This window comes from Populus nigra, chromosome 8, assembly GCF_951802175.1.
Source record: "Populus nigra chromosome 8, ddPopNigr1.1, whole genome shotgun sequence".
NCBI lineage: Eukaryota > Viridiplantae > Streptophyta > Magnoliopsida > Malpighiales > Salicaceae > Populus > Populus nigra.
The window spans coordinates 7,552,558-7,573,125 of NC_084859.1; the positions used below are offsets into that span (position 1 = coordinate 7,552,558).

At 33.1% G+C, this 20,568-nt stretch overlaps 2 protein-coding genes across 2 annotated transcripts; both read right to left on the reverse strand.

Moving 5' to 3' along the window:
• Positions 1–10,093: 10,093 nt before the first annotated feature.
• On the reverse strand, positions 10,094–11,451 carry LOC133700518 (early nodulin-like protein 7). Its single transcript, XM_062124082.1, has 2 exons — positions 11,057–11,451; positions 10,094–10,633 (listed from the first exon to the last, which is right to left on the reverse strand). The coding sequence occupies exons 1-2, from the start codon at positions 11,274–11,276 to the stop codon at positions 10,281–10,283; spliced, it is 573 nt and encodes a 190-aa protein (XP_061980066.1). The 5' UTR covers positions 11,277–11,451; the 3' UTR covers positions 10,094–10,280.
• Positions 11,452–12,532: 1,081 nt separating this feature from the next.
• LOC133701415 (probable inactive ATP-dependent zinc metalloprotease FTSHI 2, chloroplastic) lies at positions 12,533–20,568 on the reverse strand. Its single transcript, XM_062125323.1, has 11 exons — positions 18,972–20,568; positions 17,955–18,127; positions 17,607–17,708; positions 17,341–17,505; positions 17,057–17,197; positions 15,986–16,144; positions 14,644–14,729; positions 14,378–14,456; positions 13,625–13,747; positions 13,306–13,362; positions 12,533–13,224 (listed from the first exon to the last, which is right to left on the reverse strand). Exons 1-11 carry the CDS (start codon positions 20,314–20,316, stop codon positions 13,009–13,011), a joined length of 2,646 nt encoding a protein of 881 aa, XP_061981307.1. The 5' UTR covers positions 20,317–20,568; the 3' UTR covers positions 12,533–13,008.

Consider the following 20,568-nt stretch of genomic DNA (forward strand, 5'->3'; position numbering starts at 1 on the left):
CATGGACTTTTCAATATTAGCTTCCATAAGTTGTTTTTAGGGCAAATGGTTCACTTTAGCAGATTGGTTAATTGGGTCATCTCCCTTCTCAGAAAGTTATTTTGCCTTTGTTTATGTTGAACTCTCTAATTTGCCTCTTGTAGATCTTTGTAGGAGTTGGCATTTAAGGCTTGGCCCATATTTCTTCTACAAATGAAAAAATATGCAATGTTGCAAAATAAATATGGTATGCATGCAAAAAAAAAATAGTAAATTGAATACAAGTCCGCTCTTCAAGAGGTGGCAAAATTGTTGTCACCTGGTGTTTTACTAGACCAACTAGGAAATTCACATTCATCTCAATCAATTTATAATAATCTAGACTCTTTTAGAATCTATATTATGACTATTTTCCACCCAAAAATCTTGAAATTCAAGATGCTACATTTCAGACTTTTCTTAACACAACTTAACTGGTCTAAGAGAACTGGTGGTATATATGGAGAACGTATCACCCTTAGTACACTTTACCTAAGGTAAGTTGTATTGTTTGTTTATCTGATATAAACTAAAATATTGTTGTGTTTTATAGTTGTTGGTCAGTATAAGGTTTAAAGTTAGTCCACTCCAGCTGAGTGGTTCTGACTTTACGGGTCAAACCTAACTATTTTAAAGTCAAAATATATTTTTTATATTTTTATATCAGAAATATGTCTTACATATAAGTTTATAATTCTTGATATTTAAAGAAAAAAATAAATTTTTGGTATGTTTGAAATATAGGCTAAATTTTCGTGGATTTAAGAAACTAGTTATTAAATCCAAAAATGCATACAAAGATAAAAACTATTTTTCTTGAATTTTTGGTATTTTAAAAAAATACTGAGTTATGCCATGGATATTTTTATTTTTATTATTTATGCAAATATAATTTTTATTTTTTAGATATTTGGTCATATGCAATTAAAACATTATATATATATATATTTGAAAAAAGGTTTTTTGTTGTTTTTTTAACAGAAAGAAACAAATTTATTTAATATTAAAAAAACACCACACATGTATGTCAAAATTTCAAATATGGAGACAAAAAAAAATCCTTAATTAGAAATCACCAAAAAGATAAAGACATAAAGCTTGAAAACTTCCATGGGCTCATTTGCCAAACAAGCTTTAAATACCAAAAAAATACATTATTTTCTTTGATAAATTTCAGTCTTACCAAACATAGCCTTAAACCTTAAAAGCTTAGCCCATTTAGCTTGGGCTATACAACATAAAGCAAATACACATGCTTATATTATAGCCTACCTCATGCTATAAAAAAAAAAAAAAAACTTCAAACGAGCTTGGCTATAAGCTAAGAGAGGTCAACCCAAATTAATAAAAAAAAAAACAAAGCCTGACCTTTGAACAAAATAAAGAATCAAAGTTTGCGTTTAATAGCTTTTTCCAAAATTGATTTAAGATCTATTAATTACATGCAAAAGTTTATCATAGACAGATATTTTTCCATACCCCTATTTTAACCATGATTTGAAACAACTCTAAAAAAATATTTCTCTGGAGAAACATATGGAATTAACTTTCTCACAAGTATACTTAAACCAAGGAATAAGCATTAATCTATGATGAACAAACCAAATATCAGACATTTCATTGAAAACTTGAACAAAACTTAACTAGTAGTATAAACAAAATATCGTTTCTAACACAAATTCTAAATTTCAATCACTGTTAAATATCACTATAACAAACTTGAATTATCATTCATAATAAAGGTTTTTCATGCATTTAAATTTATACACTACAGGTTATGCATGCATCACAGCAACAACTAAGTGATTACTCGAGACAAGTTAATGACATGCCATTATGGACTATATCAAACGGATAGTTATGAAGTTGAAAAATTGGAACCGGAAGTAATGGAGCAAAGGTGGTCACTGAAGTAATAGCTGTTGCAGAAAGAGTTGAGCAAGGCTTGAAAATGGGAAGGATCAGGAATGTTATAACAAGTCTTAACACTATGACAAATGATGAATTGAAAGAATTCCATCTGAGAAATAGGTATCAAAATCATCCCATACTTCAACATCACATTCATCCATTTCGAACATTTGCCTATTTTTATGTCACCAGTTGCTCTCAGACCTTTGTAAAAAAATGATATACCCTTACCATTCAAAGATGTTCACCAATATCTTCTAAACACTGAGTGTATTATCCTAAATCCATTACATTCCATACTCTCTAGGTGGTATAATTAAAATGAGAAATGTGAATATCATGATGAGATCCTTGACCACTCATCTAAAAATTACAAGAATTTCTGAATATCAAGTTTGTAAGCTGATCAGTAAGGGACAAGTTGAGTTTGTAAAAGATAATGTCATCTTTCATATTGTCACCATATCATTTTCAGCATAACAAGTGGTAAATGCTGACGAGACAGATATTTCTAGGGAAGCTGATCTAATAAGGTTGTTGTATTGACAATCATTTTGTTATAGAAATTTGTTATTCTGCATTTTTGTTTTGGGATTGCATCATCTTTTTAGTGAAACGTGCCTTTTCCATCTTTTATTGTTTTGAAATCAAAAAATGTTTTTATGAAAGTAACAACTTGACATTATATTTTTGTCCATGATTGGATAAATACAATGGTATAAATGATCGAACCCCAATGTATGCCATGTAAAATGCCAAGAGGCAACCCCTTTGAAACTCATAAAATCAACCCTCATGATTGATCTCATGGCTCTATTCAAAATATTTTGACTATATCAATTTTGTTAAAAACCCTTTTTGCTAAAATAATTTTGAAAAATTGCTTTTGCTTTTTTATTTCATAAATAATTTGATGTTTACTTAAAATTATGTTTAGAACCAATAATTGAAATATGAAATACTCACATCTCATGTCTCTTGGGTCATACTTTAGTGGTATGTATAATCACTTACAGTTCAATTTACTAGTCATTGATTTATAAAAACATAAGTCTTCAACTAGAACAATTCGAGCTTTTTGATTTGTCATTACCATACAAGATTGGTTGGCTTTGAAATATGGTCGAAACCTTCTTAAACAATTTAAGCATGGCTTAAAAGAGGTTTCAACTAGATCTAACTTTCAAATAATATGGATGAGTTAGATAGGGATTGTTCTCTAAAGTCATGAAAAATAGCAAATTCACTCTTTTGTGGCTAAAAAAGTACTTGTTATCACCTTCATTACATTTTCAAAGCTCTGGTTACTTGATTAGTAACTCATCAGTTTATTCATAAAGGTAGTGGTTGTTGCAGAAAGAGTTTAGCAAGGCTAGATAGTGATTGAGTTAGTTGTTGTGTTATATATAAAGTGGTCAATAATTTGGTATGGTCCAGATACAAAGGAAACTCTGCCAAAATTTTGGTAGAATAATTGACATGGATTTTAGTCACTTATACATATTCTAATGCCTGAAGAGATTAGGGTAAATTGTGTGGCATAGTTACTCTTAGATGGCGCTTAGACTTTATGGGCTACTATTAGGACTTGAAGGAAATGTGAGGAGATGAATTGGGCTAATTTTTAGAGTTTGAGACTAGATATTACTCTTTACAGCATCAGTGGAGTAAGAGCATGAGTTATTGGGGTTAAGACATAGGGATATGACCATGGATCAATATGAAAGAGATTTTAGGAGCTTTCTATATTTTGATCTGCTTTACTTCGGACAAAGCAACACAAAATAAACAGATTTAGAAAAAAGCTTGGACAAGAGCTGAATAGAGGATTGGTAGCCCTACAGCCTATAACAGTGAGACAATTAGTTAAGGTTGCTTCGACATTAGAGGTTGTGATCGAGGATAAGAAGCCCTTGATTAGGGGACATAATCGAGTGGATTTAGGGAAGAGCAAAGAGTTTGCATCTTCTATAAGCAAACCCCCTCTTCTTAAGAGAGAAAGATGAAGGTTTCAACAGGTTCAGTCTTTTCGGAGAAAGGGTTTCTCTAATAGGGGATCAGCTAGCAGGTTTTCATAGTTTAGCAGGGGATGATTTATTCCTAAAAAAGGACGAGCTAGGGTAGCAAATGGTGGTAATTCATCAGGGAATGCTACCTACAGATCACATGTTTTCCCTCTTTGTGATGTTTATAAACAGGTACATCTAGGAGATTGTAGAGTGACTGTTGGAAGATGTTTTATTTGCAGGTAAGAAGAGGAATTGCAGGCAAAAGAGGCATCGATAGAATAATTACGCTTCTAAATAAATTGCCTACATTTGACTCAAACATCGAGCCAACGACAATTAGAGACAATGGATAGGCTTGGGGGAGAACATAGATGACCCACTCAATTAAGAGTTGGTACTAGTAGGGGCCGAGGCTGAAGGTAGAATAGCAGGATTCAAGGCAGAGTATATTATATAGATCAGACTGCTGCTAAAGCTGCACTAGATGTAATGGCATGTATGATTACTATGAATGATCATAAGGGTTATGTGTTATTTGATCCTAGAGTCATACATTATTTTGTATAATGTAAATACTTTGAATGTACCTATACGGAAAATGGCTAAAAGGTTAGTTATTAGCACACCATTGGGGGAGGAAGTAGAAGTAAATGAGGTATATGAGGGTTGCAATATTTTGATAGGGGGTTATGAGTTAAGGGTAGATTTAGGACCATTTGACATGTTTACTTTGATATAATATTATGAATAGATTGACTAAGTATGTACCATGTTAAAATTGATTGTTATACTAAGATAGTTATTCTTCTTATATACCAAATAAAGATGAAGTAATATTTAGAGGGGAAACGAGGTGTGTAACAGGTTTATTTCCATGATTAATATCAAGAAACTAATGAGAAAAGGGTGTGAGGTTTTCCTAGCATGTGTCAAGGATACCCAGAAAAGAGGAAAGGCGTTAAAAGATATTCCTATAGTACGAGACTATCCTAATGTATTCCCTGAGAAATTACAAGGATTACTTCCTAGATGAGAGGTATAGGTGATTATCAAAATGTTGTTAGGTACTGCACCTATTTCTCAAGCTCTATATAGGACGACTCCTATTGAATTAGTAGAATTAAAGGTGCAACTACAAGAATTGTTAGAAAAGGGGTTCATTTGACCAAGTAGTTCACCTTAGGGAGCTCCTACTTTTTTTTAAGAAAAATGATGGTACTCTTCGACTTTGTATAAATTATAGACAATTAAATAAGGTAACCATAAATAATAGATATCCATTTTCTAGAATTGGTGATTTGTTTGATCAACTCAAAGGAGCACAAGTATTTTAGAAGATAGATTTGCGATCAAGATATCATTAGTTGAGAATTAAGAAGCAAGATGTGCAAAAAACAACTTAGATAAGGTGGTTTTCTTAGAACATGTGATATCAAAAAAGGGTAAATATATAGATCCTAAAAAAATAAGGTGATGCTTAAAAGAGAAAGGCCTACGAATATGACCAAAATTTATAGATCCTAAAAAGATAGAAATGGTGTTTAAGTGAGAAAGACCTATGAATATGACTAAAATTTATAGTTTTATGGGGTTGGCAAGATATTATAGGAGGTTTATAGAAGGATTCACAATTATAGCCTCTCTATTAACTTGATTAACTAGGAATGATGTCAAGTTTGAATGGACAAAGAATTGTGAAGAAAGTTTCTTAGAATTGAAGAAGAAATTGACTTCTACTCCAATATTAGCACTTCCAAAGGGGCATGATAGATTTATAGTTTATAGCGATGCTTCCATTAAAGGTTTAAGTTGTGTACTTATGCAGCATGGTAAAGTAATTTCCTATGCTTCTAAAAAACTAAAGCAATATGAAGTGAATTATCTAGTACGTAATTATTGTCAACCAAATAGGTTAGCTAGATTTTTGGCATCCAAGTGGGATAACTGGATTGATTGGTAACCAAATGAGTTTGCTGGATTTATTGGCATCCATGAGGGGATAGCCGGATTATTGGCAACCAAGTGGATTTGCTGGATTATTGGCTTCAGTGAGGGATAGTCAGGGTTATGGATATCCGTATAGGATGATTGAGATTAAGTTGACCTAGTTAATGATGGTTGGAATGATTAAATTATTGAATCAAAGAAATAGGTTGAATATCTTTTAGGGATGAGAATAAGAGGTTATTGTTGATATGTTGCTTATATTTTAATGCTTATAATGGTACTCAAACATTTATGATGTTAATTACTTGAATTCAGGTTCATCTCAGTATAATCATAAGCAGTAGATAATTAGTATAGTATCTTTTATAGATAAGTGATGATCCCTTGGGAGGGGTATATCACTGATTTGAATCTTAAGGCGTGTTTATTAAATAATTTTATTTTTATATGCATACAAATTATAATTTAAATATTTAATTGTTTATTAAGTTTCTTGTTAATATGGAATTGATTTGAATGGTGGAATATTGATCATGGATGAATATGATGAGATAGTCATGAGGTTGTCATGGTGTTATGTGAGAATAAGGTCCACAATGACAAGACTGGAAATTAAACATTGATTTGTATGTGTCAATAATATGTATCACCAAACATGGAAATGACTTATTTTAAGGAAAACTTTTGTCAAGATTGCACTATACTAAATGAAGATTATTTGAAAGACAAAAAAGGAAGGAAATGCAAATATGACAATGAGTATGTAAGTTGAGAATTTGTGAGGACAATAGGTAATGATAAATTCATAGGAATTGAAAACTAAAAAGTTATATGAAATGTTGTATTGAAAGAAACACTAGAACGTGTTGTCAATAAATAAAATAAATAATGGGTATGACAAATTTGTAAATATGACAAGGGGTACAAAGAATGATTTTTTAAAAGAAAAATATATGGATGACCCGAATAGTATGAGTAATATGAGAATGGGAAATAATACGGGTAATGTTGAAATGCCAATTTATATGTAAAGATTGGAAATGATACGGATAAGTCATATGTGACGTTAAGCATGTTGAAACAATTTCAAGAAAGGTTAATTGTTCGAAAACAATAAAATGGGTAAAGAGATACTTGAATAATCATTAAAAAATTAAAATAGGATGAAATGATTATTAAAAAAAGAGTAGAAGTAACGATCATGGATATTCAATGATAATTATGAGGAATTGTTGGAAAAGAAAGCAATTAAATGAGTTATGAAATGTGAAAATTGAGAAATATAATTGGGGTTGAAATTCATTTTGTTAGAAATAAGATATTGTATAAGTTAAATTGTGTTTGTGAGATGATGAATTATATGGAATGGATGTGACTTGTATGGGAACATGATATGGAAACACTATAATGGAATTGAAAAGAGAATTCAATCGAGGTAAATGAGTATACGTTAAATTTGGAAATGATATAGATTTTAAATAATTAAAGAAGATTGATAAGAATGGTATATCTGGTATAAGTGTTGAATGTTAACAACTTGATAACTCGAATATTTATTATATTTTTCGTGATTTTATAAGTGCTTTCAGGTAAATGCCTTTAAAGATAGGGGATCTAAAAGAAGCGCTATTGAGTTATCTAATTTTTCATGTTGGAAGGCATTAATGAAGTTGGAGAATAGATGTATGATTTTATAGTACATGTAAAGGGAAAAGAAGAAAGGCCACAAATTGGTGAAATGAACAATTTGAATGGAAGTTATGGTATTAATGGAAATTTTGTTAAGGAGAACATTTAAGGTTGTGTCATTTCTACAGTTGATTTAAATATTCTGGTAATGGATATGATTATGTATGAATTTCACTATTGTGGTTATCTTTCCTTAAGTTAGTAGAAGTTCTAGTGATGATATTTATGGATATAAAAAATATATAACCTTTATTAATTATGTATTTAAGGTATTTGTCCTTTGATTACCTTAGTTTCTTTTTTGGAGGAACCTCGAGCTATCTGACCTTTCATATTAAGGGAATTCGTGTATTTCAAATTATTACTTTAAGAACAATTTTTATGTATATCATTTAGAAAGTAATGTAAATGTATATATGTGTAAGGAATAACGTATCATTGTATTCGTTGATGAAATTGTCGATGGATGAGTTGGGATTGTTCTTGTATATAAAAAACATTCACCCACTTTTTTATGTACAAGATTGTAGGAATTAAGTATAAATGCATTTAGAAGTGTAGGGCATTACAAATAAAACCTTAAGGATAAAAGATTCATCCTTAATAATAATAAAAGTCTCATTACTTTAAAATGCTTCAACAAGTAAATATATTTCTTTGTTTTAATTTAAGTATATATTTTATTATTATTATTATTATTATTATTATTATTATTATTATTAGTATGCATACTAGGACTTTTAATTATTATCAATTGTAAGTTTGGATATATGCTTAGTATGCATGCTAATATTCTATTATTATATTTATTGAAAACATATTGCCATGAGTTATTATTTTGCATGCTTATAGATTTAAACTTGTATGAACTCTAAACTTTCCTTGAAAACTTTCTTATGTTTAGCATGTCTTACTATGCTAAACTAGACATCATTGCTCACTAGTCTAGTATATATATATATATAGACACATACATACACAAACTTTGATTTTATATTACGAATTGTTTAAAAAAATAATCTAGTAATAATATAAGAAGATGAGTATAAAAATAAATAATATGGCATGTGTATGTGTTTAGAAAATTATTTATAAACAAATTTCTCATGAGCAATCATAGAGACCTAGAAAAGCATCCCTAAACCTACTAAAGATAAGTAGTCACTGAGACTTGGAGGTAAGTGGTCATGATAACTTGGAGAAGGATCTTTGATCTATTTGGAGATAAATGGTCACGAAGACCTAAAGAGTTTAATCGAGACCTAGAGATAAGTGATCATAATGATTTAGACAAAGATCTCTGATTCCTTTGGAGATAAGTGGTCTCAAAGACTTGGAGAATTTAATGAAGACATAGAGATATCGCTATGGATATTTTATTATAGATATGGAGATTTTTTTGTTGAGACTTTGGAGATATGAATAAAAATTAATGCTTTTACTTTAAAAGATAATGGCGATACATGTTTTAAAAATTATTTGATCTCGAGTAATGTATTATAAAGATTTCTTCTTATCTATTTAGGTTGCATCTTCTTATTCATAAATTATTAGAGATATCCATTAAAGACCAATATTTCCATCTTTTTTTTAGGGCATAACATTAAAGTGATCAAACTTATTAGGTCCTTGTGTTTGTACCATTTTTTATAAGAAATGGGTATCACACAAAACCCTCCTTGAATGACAGCTAATACCTTAGCACATGTAGTGGTAAAACGTGTGGTTAGAAGCTAAAAAAAATATCAGACTACCATGAATGGATCCTTGATGCTCCTGCTATTTATAAGGTCATCATAGTTATTTAAGTTGCCATTTGTAGCGACACGATCTTTAAAGAAATGAGTGTGTAACACTTTGTGATAAAGTAAAGAGTCTCCTAACTCATGGAAATAATGTTCATTCTTAATAGCTTGTGTAGTTATTAAGCTCATCTCACATCTAGATGTTTTTTCTCCAAAAAGCATGTGAGCAAGATTTAGAAGAAGATTGATGGCAATAATCATGCTTATGCTCAGGGCAGTTGAGAAGTGCTTTTCATAGTGGCTTTTTTGAAAAGTTGAAGTATTATGCCTATTTTATGCGTTGTTTAGATTTCAAGGTTTTTTTAAAAAATTAAAATTACCAAATGACTCAAATTATGAACTTAACAAGTTGAGATTGTTTTTTTTATTTTTTTTTATTTTTACCATTCAACATTTTTTTTTTAAATGCGCTTCTGTTGGCTTAACATCATTTTATAATTTATTGGTATATATCTTATAATGTTTTCTTAAAAACTGAAAGAGCAGAGAGGGTTATGTCCCATGCTGCTGATACTGTGCAAGTGTCCCCACAGTTGGGGCAATTTCTAAGGCCTTCCCATCCATGTATATATATTATGGGATGAGAAGGCCTTAGAATGATTCAAACCCAGGAGGTACTCCTGCCAAGATTACTTTTACTAATTCATTCTTTCAACACAAGTAAATCACACTGGATGGAGTAAGACATTAATAAAATGCTTTAAATTCAATAGCAATAACGTTTCTTGGAAAAATCAAAGTACAAACTCCTAGCATATTAGATCCAACAATATGCAATGAATGACTGAAAAGACAAATGCTCAAACACAAGATTCCAACAGCGGGAATCAGATACTAAGGTTTTTTTTTTTCAAGAAAACCAACCTATATATAGCTAATAACAATTGAAAAGGAAAATAGGTCATGCTAAAGACCATAACAAAGCAATCAATGTGGCCATAAGAGCCATTGACAATGAACCAAGTGTCCCTGAGACTGATACTCCTGAACTTAGTTGTGGGGATGGTGCTAGGTATCCAGGTGGAGCTGCAATAAATGGAGGAGAATGGTGGTGGAGACCCATCACTTCAACTAGCAAACGCTGGCCATTCTTGCAGTGACTTGGGGTTCCACTAATATAGTAGAATAGTCCTGACTTGTCGAGTTTGAACACTCTATTTCCATTGTTGAAGGCAACAATATGTTTGCTAGCGTCGCAGTGGTAGTATCCCCACTTGTCTACTTCAATAACTGAGTCATTCTTATAATCAAAGGCTGCGAAGAACGAAAACAACAGAACGAATCATAAATCTGAGAACGTAAATGCTACTACTGGCTGCACAAAAAAGAAAACACTGCTTTAAGCTTGTACTCATTCTCTTGCAAGAACAGTACTACTCTTTGGTCATAAATCATTCTTATCTGGTTTCAGAATTATGATGTTTACACAGGACAGCCCATATTTCCTTCTTTACTTTCTCATAAGCAAGTAGAAGAACATCAAAAAGAAATTTCCTGGTGAAAGAAAAGTTTACGTTTCTACCATGTAAACATCAGTAACCGAACAACGGTTACACACCAAGTAAGATATTTGATAACCAGAGAAAATCATACAATCTTAACAGCATTCAAAAAACTTAGATGTAGAAGTAGAAGCAAACTGTATAGTCAAGATCTAGCTAACTGTAATGAACTCACAGAGAGAATCTCCAACTTGGAATCTGTTCCTAGTAGCCCACTGAGCATACAACGAAGAGCTGTTTTGTCCAGGTTCTTGCCATCCAAACACATCCCCAACTTTGAACACTCTTTCTGCGATAACCAAACCATTCATGGACGCAACAGTGATGATAAAACAAATGCAAAAGAAAGCCACAAGAGATGTCATTTTGGTGATGTTCATTGTTGTCGTCTGCATGTATCTGCTAGAGGGCTTTATATATTTTAACCAAAAGCATGATCGATATGATGGGTGTGGAAAGTGGTGGTTGGTAGTTAATTCAACACAGAACGTGGAGGATTTTGGCGGTTACATTAATCGAGTAATGGATGGTTGGCGAGATAATCGAGTGTGGATTAGTGACAATTATGACTTGAAGAAATCTAGAATTGATTTGACTCTTTCAAAAGAGGACTTATTGGGACGTTATTGGTAATTTTAAGAATGATAGCAGAATTAATTTTTAAAGTGTTTTTTTTATTAAAATAGTATTTTTTTAAAAAAATTATTTTTAATATTAACTTATTACAATTATCTAAAAATATATTAATTTAAAATAAAAAAATTTAATATTTTTAAAAAACATTTCCGAAACTAATGTCAAACACTACTATTATTAATAAGACAATTTCTATGGTTATTCAAGCTATTATTCATTCTGTAATTTTGATAGTTATTTAAAATTATAGTACAATTACAACTGAAAAAATTAGATTATTACCTTGAAAAAAAACTTGGTAACATGGCCAAGTCGAACGTAATTATGAAGTTATGAAAAATTAAGTAGGATTTTAATTAAAAAATAACTATTTATCACCTTAAAGGAGTAAATATTATTATTATTAAAGGAAATCAGTTTTAATTTATTACGAATTAATGTATTCGTTAAATCGTAAATTTAAAATCTCTGGAATTATAATAACTTCAAATATAATCATACCGCGTTACTTTTCTTAAAATCACGTGGGATGAAGTAATGATACCATGTATCAGAGACCACCCCCCATCAATTGAAACTTCTTTGCCATTGGTCTAGGAACATTACTTTAGAATCTTCCATAAGAGTAAATACCGGCCTTGCCACTAAAACTAAAACATTACTTTAGAATCTTCGATGGAGTAAACAAGTAGAATGGAGAACTTGAATAAGTTCTGGACGCAAAAGGCCTGTTTCTCCCCATTTTACAAGACAGTAGTACAATGAAATTTTCAGAACCAGAGTTTTATGCAGCATGATCAGCCAAAAAGCCTCGTGCCAAGTTGATACAAATGGAAGATTAACTAGCTACTTGTAGTTGGTTTTAGACCAAAACGTTAAGACCATTCTGTACATGGAATTGAAGATCTACTTTCAAACTTAATGGAAGGTAGAAGCTCTTGAACATGTAAATAAACAACACAGCATCCATCATGAGAGAATCGCACATCTGACCATTACAATAGAATGCACAGGATGAGAAAAAAATTTCATTAGCAATTCAGTAAAACTCAGCACAGAGATAGGAATGGCTTGGCCTTTGAGGGCACAACCAGTTAGTAAGAAGCAAATACAAGCTAACTTCTAGCCTATTCGACAAAAAAAAAATCATAATATGTGAAGCAAAACAGAAAATGATTGCAGAATATATGAGAGTTCAGAAAAAAGGTAAAAGGATGAAGCACCGTCAAAATTTCTCCCCACACGTAACTTGGACTTCTGTGTGCCTTTTGTATCAGCTCATCCGTGATAGATCAAGGTGATGCATGATCTAGGTTTATCATTAAGAAGTTTACCTCACATTAACATAATTTGCACGGTTCACAACTAGCCGTTCATTTTTACCATGCAATCAAGGTAACAGCTGCTTCCTATGGCTAATTTCCTTGGCCAATGTTGCAGCATAAACAAAGATCGAGTTCCATGCTAAATTCAGTTCTCTTGGCATGTTGCTCATGCATTGCTTGTTATAGTTGTTTCATTCTGGTGCACCAACATTTCTTGAAACTGTGCACGCTTGGCAACCCTGATGTCGAGTATACTTGGTGGCATAGGTTTGATCACACCATGCAACTCAACTAAGTTAAAAAATTCTTGTTTGGTCAAACTTTTCTTTCGGACAAGTTCATCAACAACAGCATCCATCAATTTTCGGTTCTGCTGCAGAATCTGACACAGACAAATTGTTTGCACAAGATAAGGATATTGGGAAGTTGCAACTAAGATCTTCTTTTGCATTATATTAAGTACCTCTTTTGCACCATCATAACAAAAGTTCATAACTCGTAGCGCCTCCAAATCAATTTCCTGAAATTTGCAAATTTCCATCTTAGAATGCATTAGTGCAATAATTAGCATATAATAGAGATGAAAATGTTTGCATTAGCGTGTCATTTCAACTAAAATATTGTAAATTTGCTCTATATAGCCATCTTCAATCCACCCTCAGCTTGTATAAATGGCAAGGGAACAATATAATCACGTTAGTCTATATGGTAATTCAGGTGCAAAAAAATGCGTGGTGCATGCAACCATGATGCAAAGTGTAGAAAAGATCATGAATCCCTACATTAATTCGATCTGGAGCCCAGAAGTTGGATAAACCATGATGTTTCTCAGAAAGGCCACCAAGAACATAGCTCCGTGCTGCTGACCTAGCATTGTCTGCTGTTTCAGCCCATATTGTACTCAACTGGAATAATTTGATGTATCAAGGCAAGTATTAGCATACCAGTTAAGATATATAGAATACAAAATACTAATCCTGATACCCAGAACAATCAACTTACACGACAAACAACATATGATGATATCAAAAACACAAAACTACGTGAGGGTTTTGATATTACCAATGACAATAGGTTTCTCAAAGCCTGAATGTTAAGAATTAAGGCAGTCCAACTAAAACGAAGTAAAAAAACTGTTTGCTTGAGAAGCTGAAATTTTTTTTTCTAATCAGAATAGTATAACAAATTGATGAAATATTTCATTTACATCATTCATCTGTTTTTGAATTCATGGTTGGATGCTTTTTTATGTGAAGTGTTCTGCCGTGCAATAGCTTGTAATTAGTTTAATCAACAACTCAGCAAAGAATGAACATCATTTGACTTTTAGTCTTCAGATCTTAATGAGTTAAATCAAGCAAATGACTCGGAAGACTGTTTGTTTCTTTAGGAAATGCAAAAAGACCTACTACTGAAACCAATAAAACAAGACCTTAAATGCTAACAAAAGAATGAAATAGCTAATATCCAAGCATCAATCACAACATATATCCAATGACCTACCGAATCACACATGTTAACAAAGGTTTATTTACCTGACCCTCACCATACCAAAGCTCATCAGCTGCACGTGGTGCCAGTTGAACGGTGATATGGTCCAGAAGGGATTGCCGACTGCATGATACAAAGAAACAAGAGGGTATCTTAAAAGAAAAATATGAGTCCATAAAACAATTTCAACAGTACAATTACTGCAGTAATCGTAACACAGTGCTATTGTATCAATCACAGTTTGGCATGATTGATATTTGGCTATCCTTTGAGCAATAAAAGACATTGAAGAGTTAAAGGATATATATACCTAAGCATTCCTTCCTTAAATTTGACATGATCCATTTTCATCCGAACATAACCAAGTTCCCTGCCAGCTCTGGGAGCAATTGTTACCTAATCCAATAAATAGATGAGTATAATCCTATAATTTTAAGGTTCAAAGTACATTTATTATGGGAACAATTTGTGATATATACTAGCACAAATACCCAACAAGTTTAAATTCTAGGTAATCATCTCAACAAAGTCAAATATTTCAATAGCAAGCAGAATAAAAGGCAAGACGCTGACATTCCCCAAGCTAAAGACAAATGACAAATACAAAGATGTGATGATTTTAAAATATTTGAAACATTATTGGAAAACCAGAAGGATAACCACCAGAAATTGAACTCCTGTTGCAGCCTAGAAAAGCCCTATCCCTATAACAGGGAAGATTCGACATGCAAAAACCCAAGAACTTGCCATAGTTTTTGTAGAGTTGTTTTGATCGTTTATAATGTTTTTCCTAAAAGTTAAAACATCATTTTGGGCAAATGATAATGAAACACCATTACCCCGAAGTCAAAGCAAAGACTAACACCATACTATAGAGTCCATTGTTTGAAATATTTCTGCTTCTCTGTCCATGGTCATGCTCTAGAATTTCACCATTTTCTATTAGAATTTCCAAGAGTTTCCAAGAATATGAGAGAAATTTTTCAATGTGCAGTATACATCATTAGAAAAAGCAACATCCCCTTAAAATCAAGGTTACAAACAAAGAACAGGCAGAATCTATTTTCTTTCTTTCTTAAATCTATTAGTCTGTCCAAAGAAAAATTATTTAACCACTCAACGGCAACAAAATGTGAAATAAATTTGCTGACTATCAAAGTGTTCAGCTGTCAAAATGCATACAAATCATCAACATATGCCATGAATTTGATTCATCCTCATCTTCAAAGAGTTCAATAAAAGGTGTCTAACTAATCCAACTTATTTTTTGAAAAAAGCCAGCAACTTCTCATTTTTATTGTGCTTTGAAAATCAATGCCAGTTGTATAGAACCACAACTAGTACTCAAAAGGCTTGAGCAAATATTGATTGACTCAGAAAAGTGCATAAAAATTATGTGGTACATTTAGGACCGATTTTAAAAATGATTAGGCGGTTGTTCTGCACTCACGTTGTCTACACATAGAAACAAGCTATGAATTGTGCCCTATATTCTCCATCTCACACATAAAAAATGGCATTTCAAGTTAAACATCATGAGTTTTAACTTAAAATCTCTCTCTAAACAAGAATAAAAGTGAGTCAAGGAACGCAACTGAATGAAAGAAACAGTACTATGAGAAAACTAATAAAAATGAATTTAAAAGCCATACAAACTCGATATTTCTGAGATCAGGAAAGTTCACAGCCACAACAGCCATGGCTGCTTCATTAATAGCTACTTGCTTCCATGTTTCAGGGCTCCTTTCCTTTCTATCCAGCATTCCTCTTTCCTCTATTTGTGCAGCTTGTAATAAGTCATCAGTTGTAATCTGCACAGATGCAATAAATTATTCACTGACATTATGCTATACACAAAAGTAATTATTAAATTATAAATCAAATCATTTGGGCAAAAGGTCACCGAGAAGACTGTATAATATAACTAACAAATTAGCCACAGGAAATAAGAAAATATCCATTTTTTTACAGCTAGGCAAATAATATTTCATTAACATTTCAATTCTTCACAAAAACAAACAATATTAAAAAAAATATGCAAACTAAAATAAAATGATTTATGGGATGAAGTAGCCGAGGCAGTAAAAGAGGATAAAAAATTAGATGACTCAAAATCTCATGATCATCCATATTGTGGAATGGCCAATATTAGTGGTGGTTGGTCACATCCAAGTAGTGGCTGGTTTTTATCTACATGAAATTCTTATATTCCAAATTTTGAGGACCAAATAGAATGTGATTTTTAATGTGATCATAAATTATAAGCAAACTTAAATCTATGACGGTGTACAAACCATGAGTTGGTCCCAACAGTAGTGAGCTATGTCATTACCACAATATAATTCCTAGGAATAGATAGAAAAACAAAATGGACCTCTCCTGACCATAACAAAAGCAGACACTTAAAGTTTATTTTGGTATAGGATGTGGCTATGAACACATCATGCTTGTCAAGGTAATATTTGGGGCAGAAAATATTGTCTCCTAGATTGCCAAGACAAAGAATGTTCTGAATAGGAAATTGAAGTCTCAGTTCCATCAAGTTTTATGGGAGACCTCCCAGTAGGCAAATGCTTTTCTGTCTACTTGGTTCAAAGAACATTAAAAGCTGCCTAAAGTCCAAATCATTCCATTTCTCACAGCTCCTCTTCAGCAATTCACGTCTAATGAAAATCATACTAGCAAATGGAGTAAGATTTTCAATTTACAAGAATAGGCAATACCTCAGTCCTTCCATCACGCATCATATTAATTGCAGCAACCTCAATTATGTTGGCCAGCTCTGCACCAACCATTCCATCTGTCATGCTTGCAACAGCCATATAGTCCACATCATCAGCCATAGGTTTCTTACGAGCATGAACCTATTACCAAAAAAAATAAAAAATAAAACAGGATAAAAAGAAGCTAAAAGGCATGGAATGGCCTAGTTTCTCAAGCCATAAAGAAAATGACAGGAGAAAAAAGAGGAGAACACAAAAACATGATGGAGATCATAAATCATTACCTTCAGAATTTCCATGCGGCCTATGAGGCCAGGTTTAGGTATAAATATTTTTCGATCAAACCGCCCAGGCCTCACAAGTGCTGGGTCTAGAATGTCTGGTCTATTTGTGGAAGCAATAGTGATCACTTCCCCTCTACCTTCAAACCCATCCAAGGATACAAGGAGCTGGAATTAGAAAACTGAACATCAATCCTCAAATGCAGGTTTATCATAAAACAGCAGCATTGAAGTCTAAAAGTACAGGTTTAGGATATGCCCCAACCAACCTGATTAAGAGTGGCATCACGTTCTTGTCCACCAGAACCTTTAATCAAACCACGCTCCCTTCCAACAGCATCCAGTTCATCAATGAAAACAACAGATGGAGCCTATGCAAACAAAAATAAGTATGATGACATGTGAAAAAGATTAAAGTTCCCAGAGCTTGAAAAAGAGGGGTTGCATTCTGAACAATATTCAGCTCTATATTTGAATTTGAAAGCATTGGGGGAAAAAAAGGTAAATACATGTCTAAATTCATAGTGAGAACAAGTTTAGAATTTAACATCAGCAATACCACTCCAAGCTATCATGTGAAGAACCTTGTTAATAGAGAAGCTAAAGAGAACACCTACGTTTTCCTTTGCTTCTTGGTAAAGTGCTCGAACTCGAGAAGCTCCAACTCCAACATATATTTCCACAAATTGAGATGCAGAGATGGAGAAGAAGTTTACACCTGCCTCACCGGCCACAGCTTTTGCCAGTAAAGTTTTCCCCACCCCAGGGGGGCCACAAAGAAGTATGCCACCTGATTGAAAAATGGGTTCAAGCGGACAAGTCATGCGCACAGGATCACAAGCATAATGACTTCATAAAAATAATCTAATTGGCAATGAAAATTCATAGGAATCACAAACATAAATAAAACATAATTCTTTGCTCCATATCCCTTTCATCTCTTGCTTTCAAAAACATTTAATAGCACAGAATACTCTATCCCCAAGAATCTCCAGTAAACTTCAACTAGATCAAATCTAGTGTCTGTAATCATCCCAGAAATTGACCAAAGGGAAGATTCATACCAGTATATGAGGTCATGTAATTTGAGATGCAACCAAAAGAATGTGATGGATAGAACTTCCATAGTGAACGTCAAGCGTTTAAAGAGAATATCACAAATAGTCTATGATAATTTTGCTAAAAGCAAGCTGTTATTTCCAGTCCTTTCTGCCTCTACGACGTTGTCTGTAAAAGTTATGTTTTGAGTTTTTTTATTACTTAATACTCATGAAAGAATGAATGCCTGCCAGGCAGCATATTAGTGTGAAATGTTAATTTGCTATGATAGTTCAATCTGTGCTGCTTTTTTTAATCTTTTAATTTTATTTACAGAAGTTCTGCACAAGGGAAGTTATTTGCACAATCCACTTCCAAATTGAATGTTTAAAGTGACTCCACAACATGCAGAGAAAAAGTGCAGTGTTTGATGTAATTAAAACAAGAACAATAACATAAAATGTAAGGTCCTCTCAACCAAATCCTCAAACTAGATAAAGAACATAAATGAGATGACAAGCCACGAAAACAAATCCTACTGAAAGTTCAAATCAAAAATCATTAAAATTGCATACAATGGCTTTCCAAAAACTAACCTGGGATCTTCACTCCTCTCCTGCGGTACATCTCTCCATGTGTAAAAAATTTCACAATCTCCTCAAGTTCAAGACGTATTTTCCCAAGTCCTGCAACATCAGAGAACTTCACATCCACACCCCTTTCCAAGTACTGAGGCAATCTCTTATTATGTGCACGCCTAACACGTGCTCCTGACTTCATGAACTGCATAGCCATCTTCAAATAAGGATTCTGCTCCGCTTTCCCAGGCACGCTCTCATCTTCTTCCTCTTCTTCAATACCCATCAACTCCCTCTCTAACTCCCTCATCTTCTTTCTCTCTTCAGCCTCTGCCTTCTCAATCTTGAGCCGATCATCATAATCCTTCTTCTGCTTCCGATAACTAAGCACCACTGTACGATAAAATATTACAAAAAACACCAACCCTAACAAAGTTGTCACATTTGAGTCCTGTGCTAAATTTGCCCACATACTTGCCATTCTTGTATAATTCTTCCGTGCATCACGCAATGACTCTTCATACTTCTTTATCCTAGTCTCCCTCTTTCTCCTCCTGTCCTCGTCTTTCTTTTGCATCTTGATTGCCTTCTCGATTATTTCTCTTTCCTCTCTCATTTTCTTCAGCTCGTCCTTTCTTTGCCTCTTAAACTCCTCTCTGGCCATCCTCAACTCCATAGCTCTCTTGGACTCCTTCTTAGGCTTTAACCTCGACAGCATAAACTCTGGAACTTTCCACAAAAATCCTAAATATGGCTTAGGAAGCTCAGGTCTCTTAACCGGAGGGGAATATGCATTCACACACAAAGCATCAATCTTGAACTCATCCCATGAATCCCAAAACCTCCTATTACTCTCTAACGAGGGCAAGACAGTCCTGAACACTTGATTATCATCTAAAACCACTAAAACAGCCTCCGGACGTTGTTTTAAAGAGGCATTAGGCGCTTTAATCACATGCTTAAGCTTGTTGTTCTCTTTTAAAATCAAAACTTGAGTATACGGTATTCTACTGGATACAACTGGAAGATTCTGAGACCATTGTTTAAGCTGGTCCGGTGTCAAGGCTTCTTGTTGTGTCTTTTTTAAGGTTTTCTTTTTATGGTAAGTTTTGGGTGTTGGTGTGGCAGCAAAGGCAGGGTGTGGAGTGAGAGAGGTGGAGATAATAGTGAGAGTTATGGGTAAAGAGAGAAAACTGAAATGGGTTTTTTTATTGGTATTTTCAGTTTTGTTATCATTCTCAAGAATTGGGTCTTGTTTCTTGCATCTAATGGAAGGGTAGGTGATGGTTCTTAGTGGGATTTGGTGGGGTTTTATGGTGGTTTTGGGGTGTAGTGAAGAGCTCGAAGGGAAATGACAGGCCATCAAAACTGAAAATTACGAATTTTTTTTCTCAAATAAAAGAATATAGAGACAGAGACAGAGGCATAGACAGGAACCTTACATTGTTGATTGTGAGTCAATGAGCCATGGTTGTGCTTGATTGAATTGAATTCGAAACAGAGATGATTTTGCTGTCTTCAGTTGTGCCTCTGTCTCTGTTTTTCAAGATAAAGAGACCTAACCTCATCTGAACTGGCCTTGTTTCTCCTTTCATGCAAGAAGACATCAAGACAC

Excerpts from the sequence above, each read along its gene's own strand:
- LOC133700518 (XM_062124082.1), bottom strand. The coding sequence starts at position 11,276 with ATGCAGACGACAACAATGAACATCACCAAAATGACATCTCTTGTGGCT. Across the intron at positions 10,634-11,056 it reads CCAAGTTGGAGATTCTCTCT|CCTTTGATTATAAGAATGAC; the intron begins GTGAGTTCATTA and ends CGTTCTTCGCAG.
- LOC133701415 (XM_062125323.1), bottom strand. The coding sequence starts at position 20,316 with ATGGCCTGTCATTTCCCTTCGAGCTCTTCACTACACCCCAAAACCACC. Across the intron at positions 17,506-17,606 it reads GTGATGCCACTCTTAATCAG|CTCCTTGTATCCTTGGATGG; the intron begins GTTGGTTGGGGC and ends TTCTAATTCCAG. Across the intron at positions 16,145-17,056 it reads TGCGTGATGGAAGGACTGAG|ATTACAACTGATGACTTATT; the intron begins GTATTGCCTATT and ends GCATCTGTGCAG.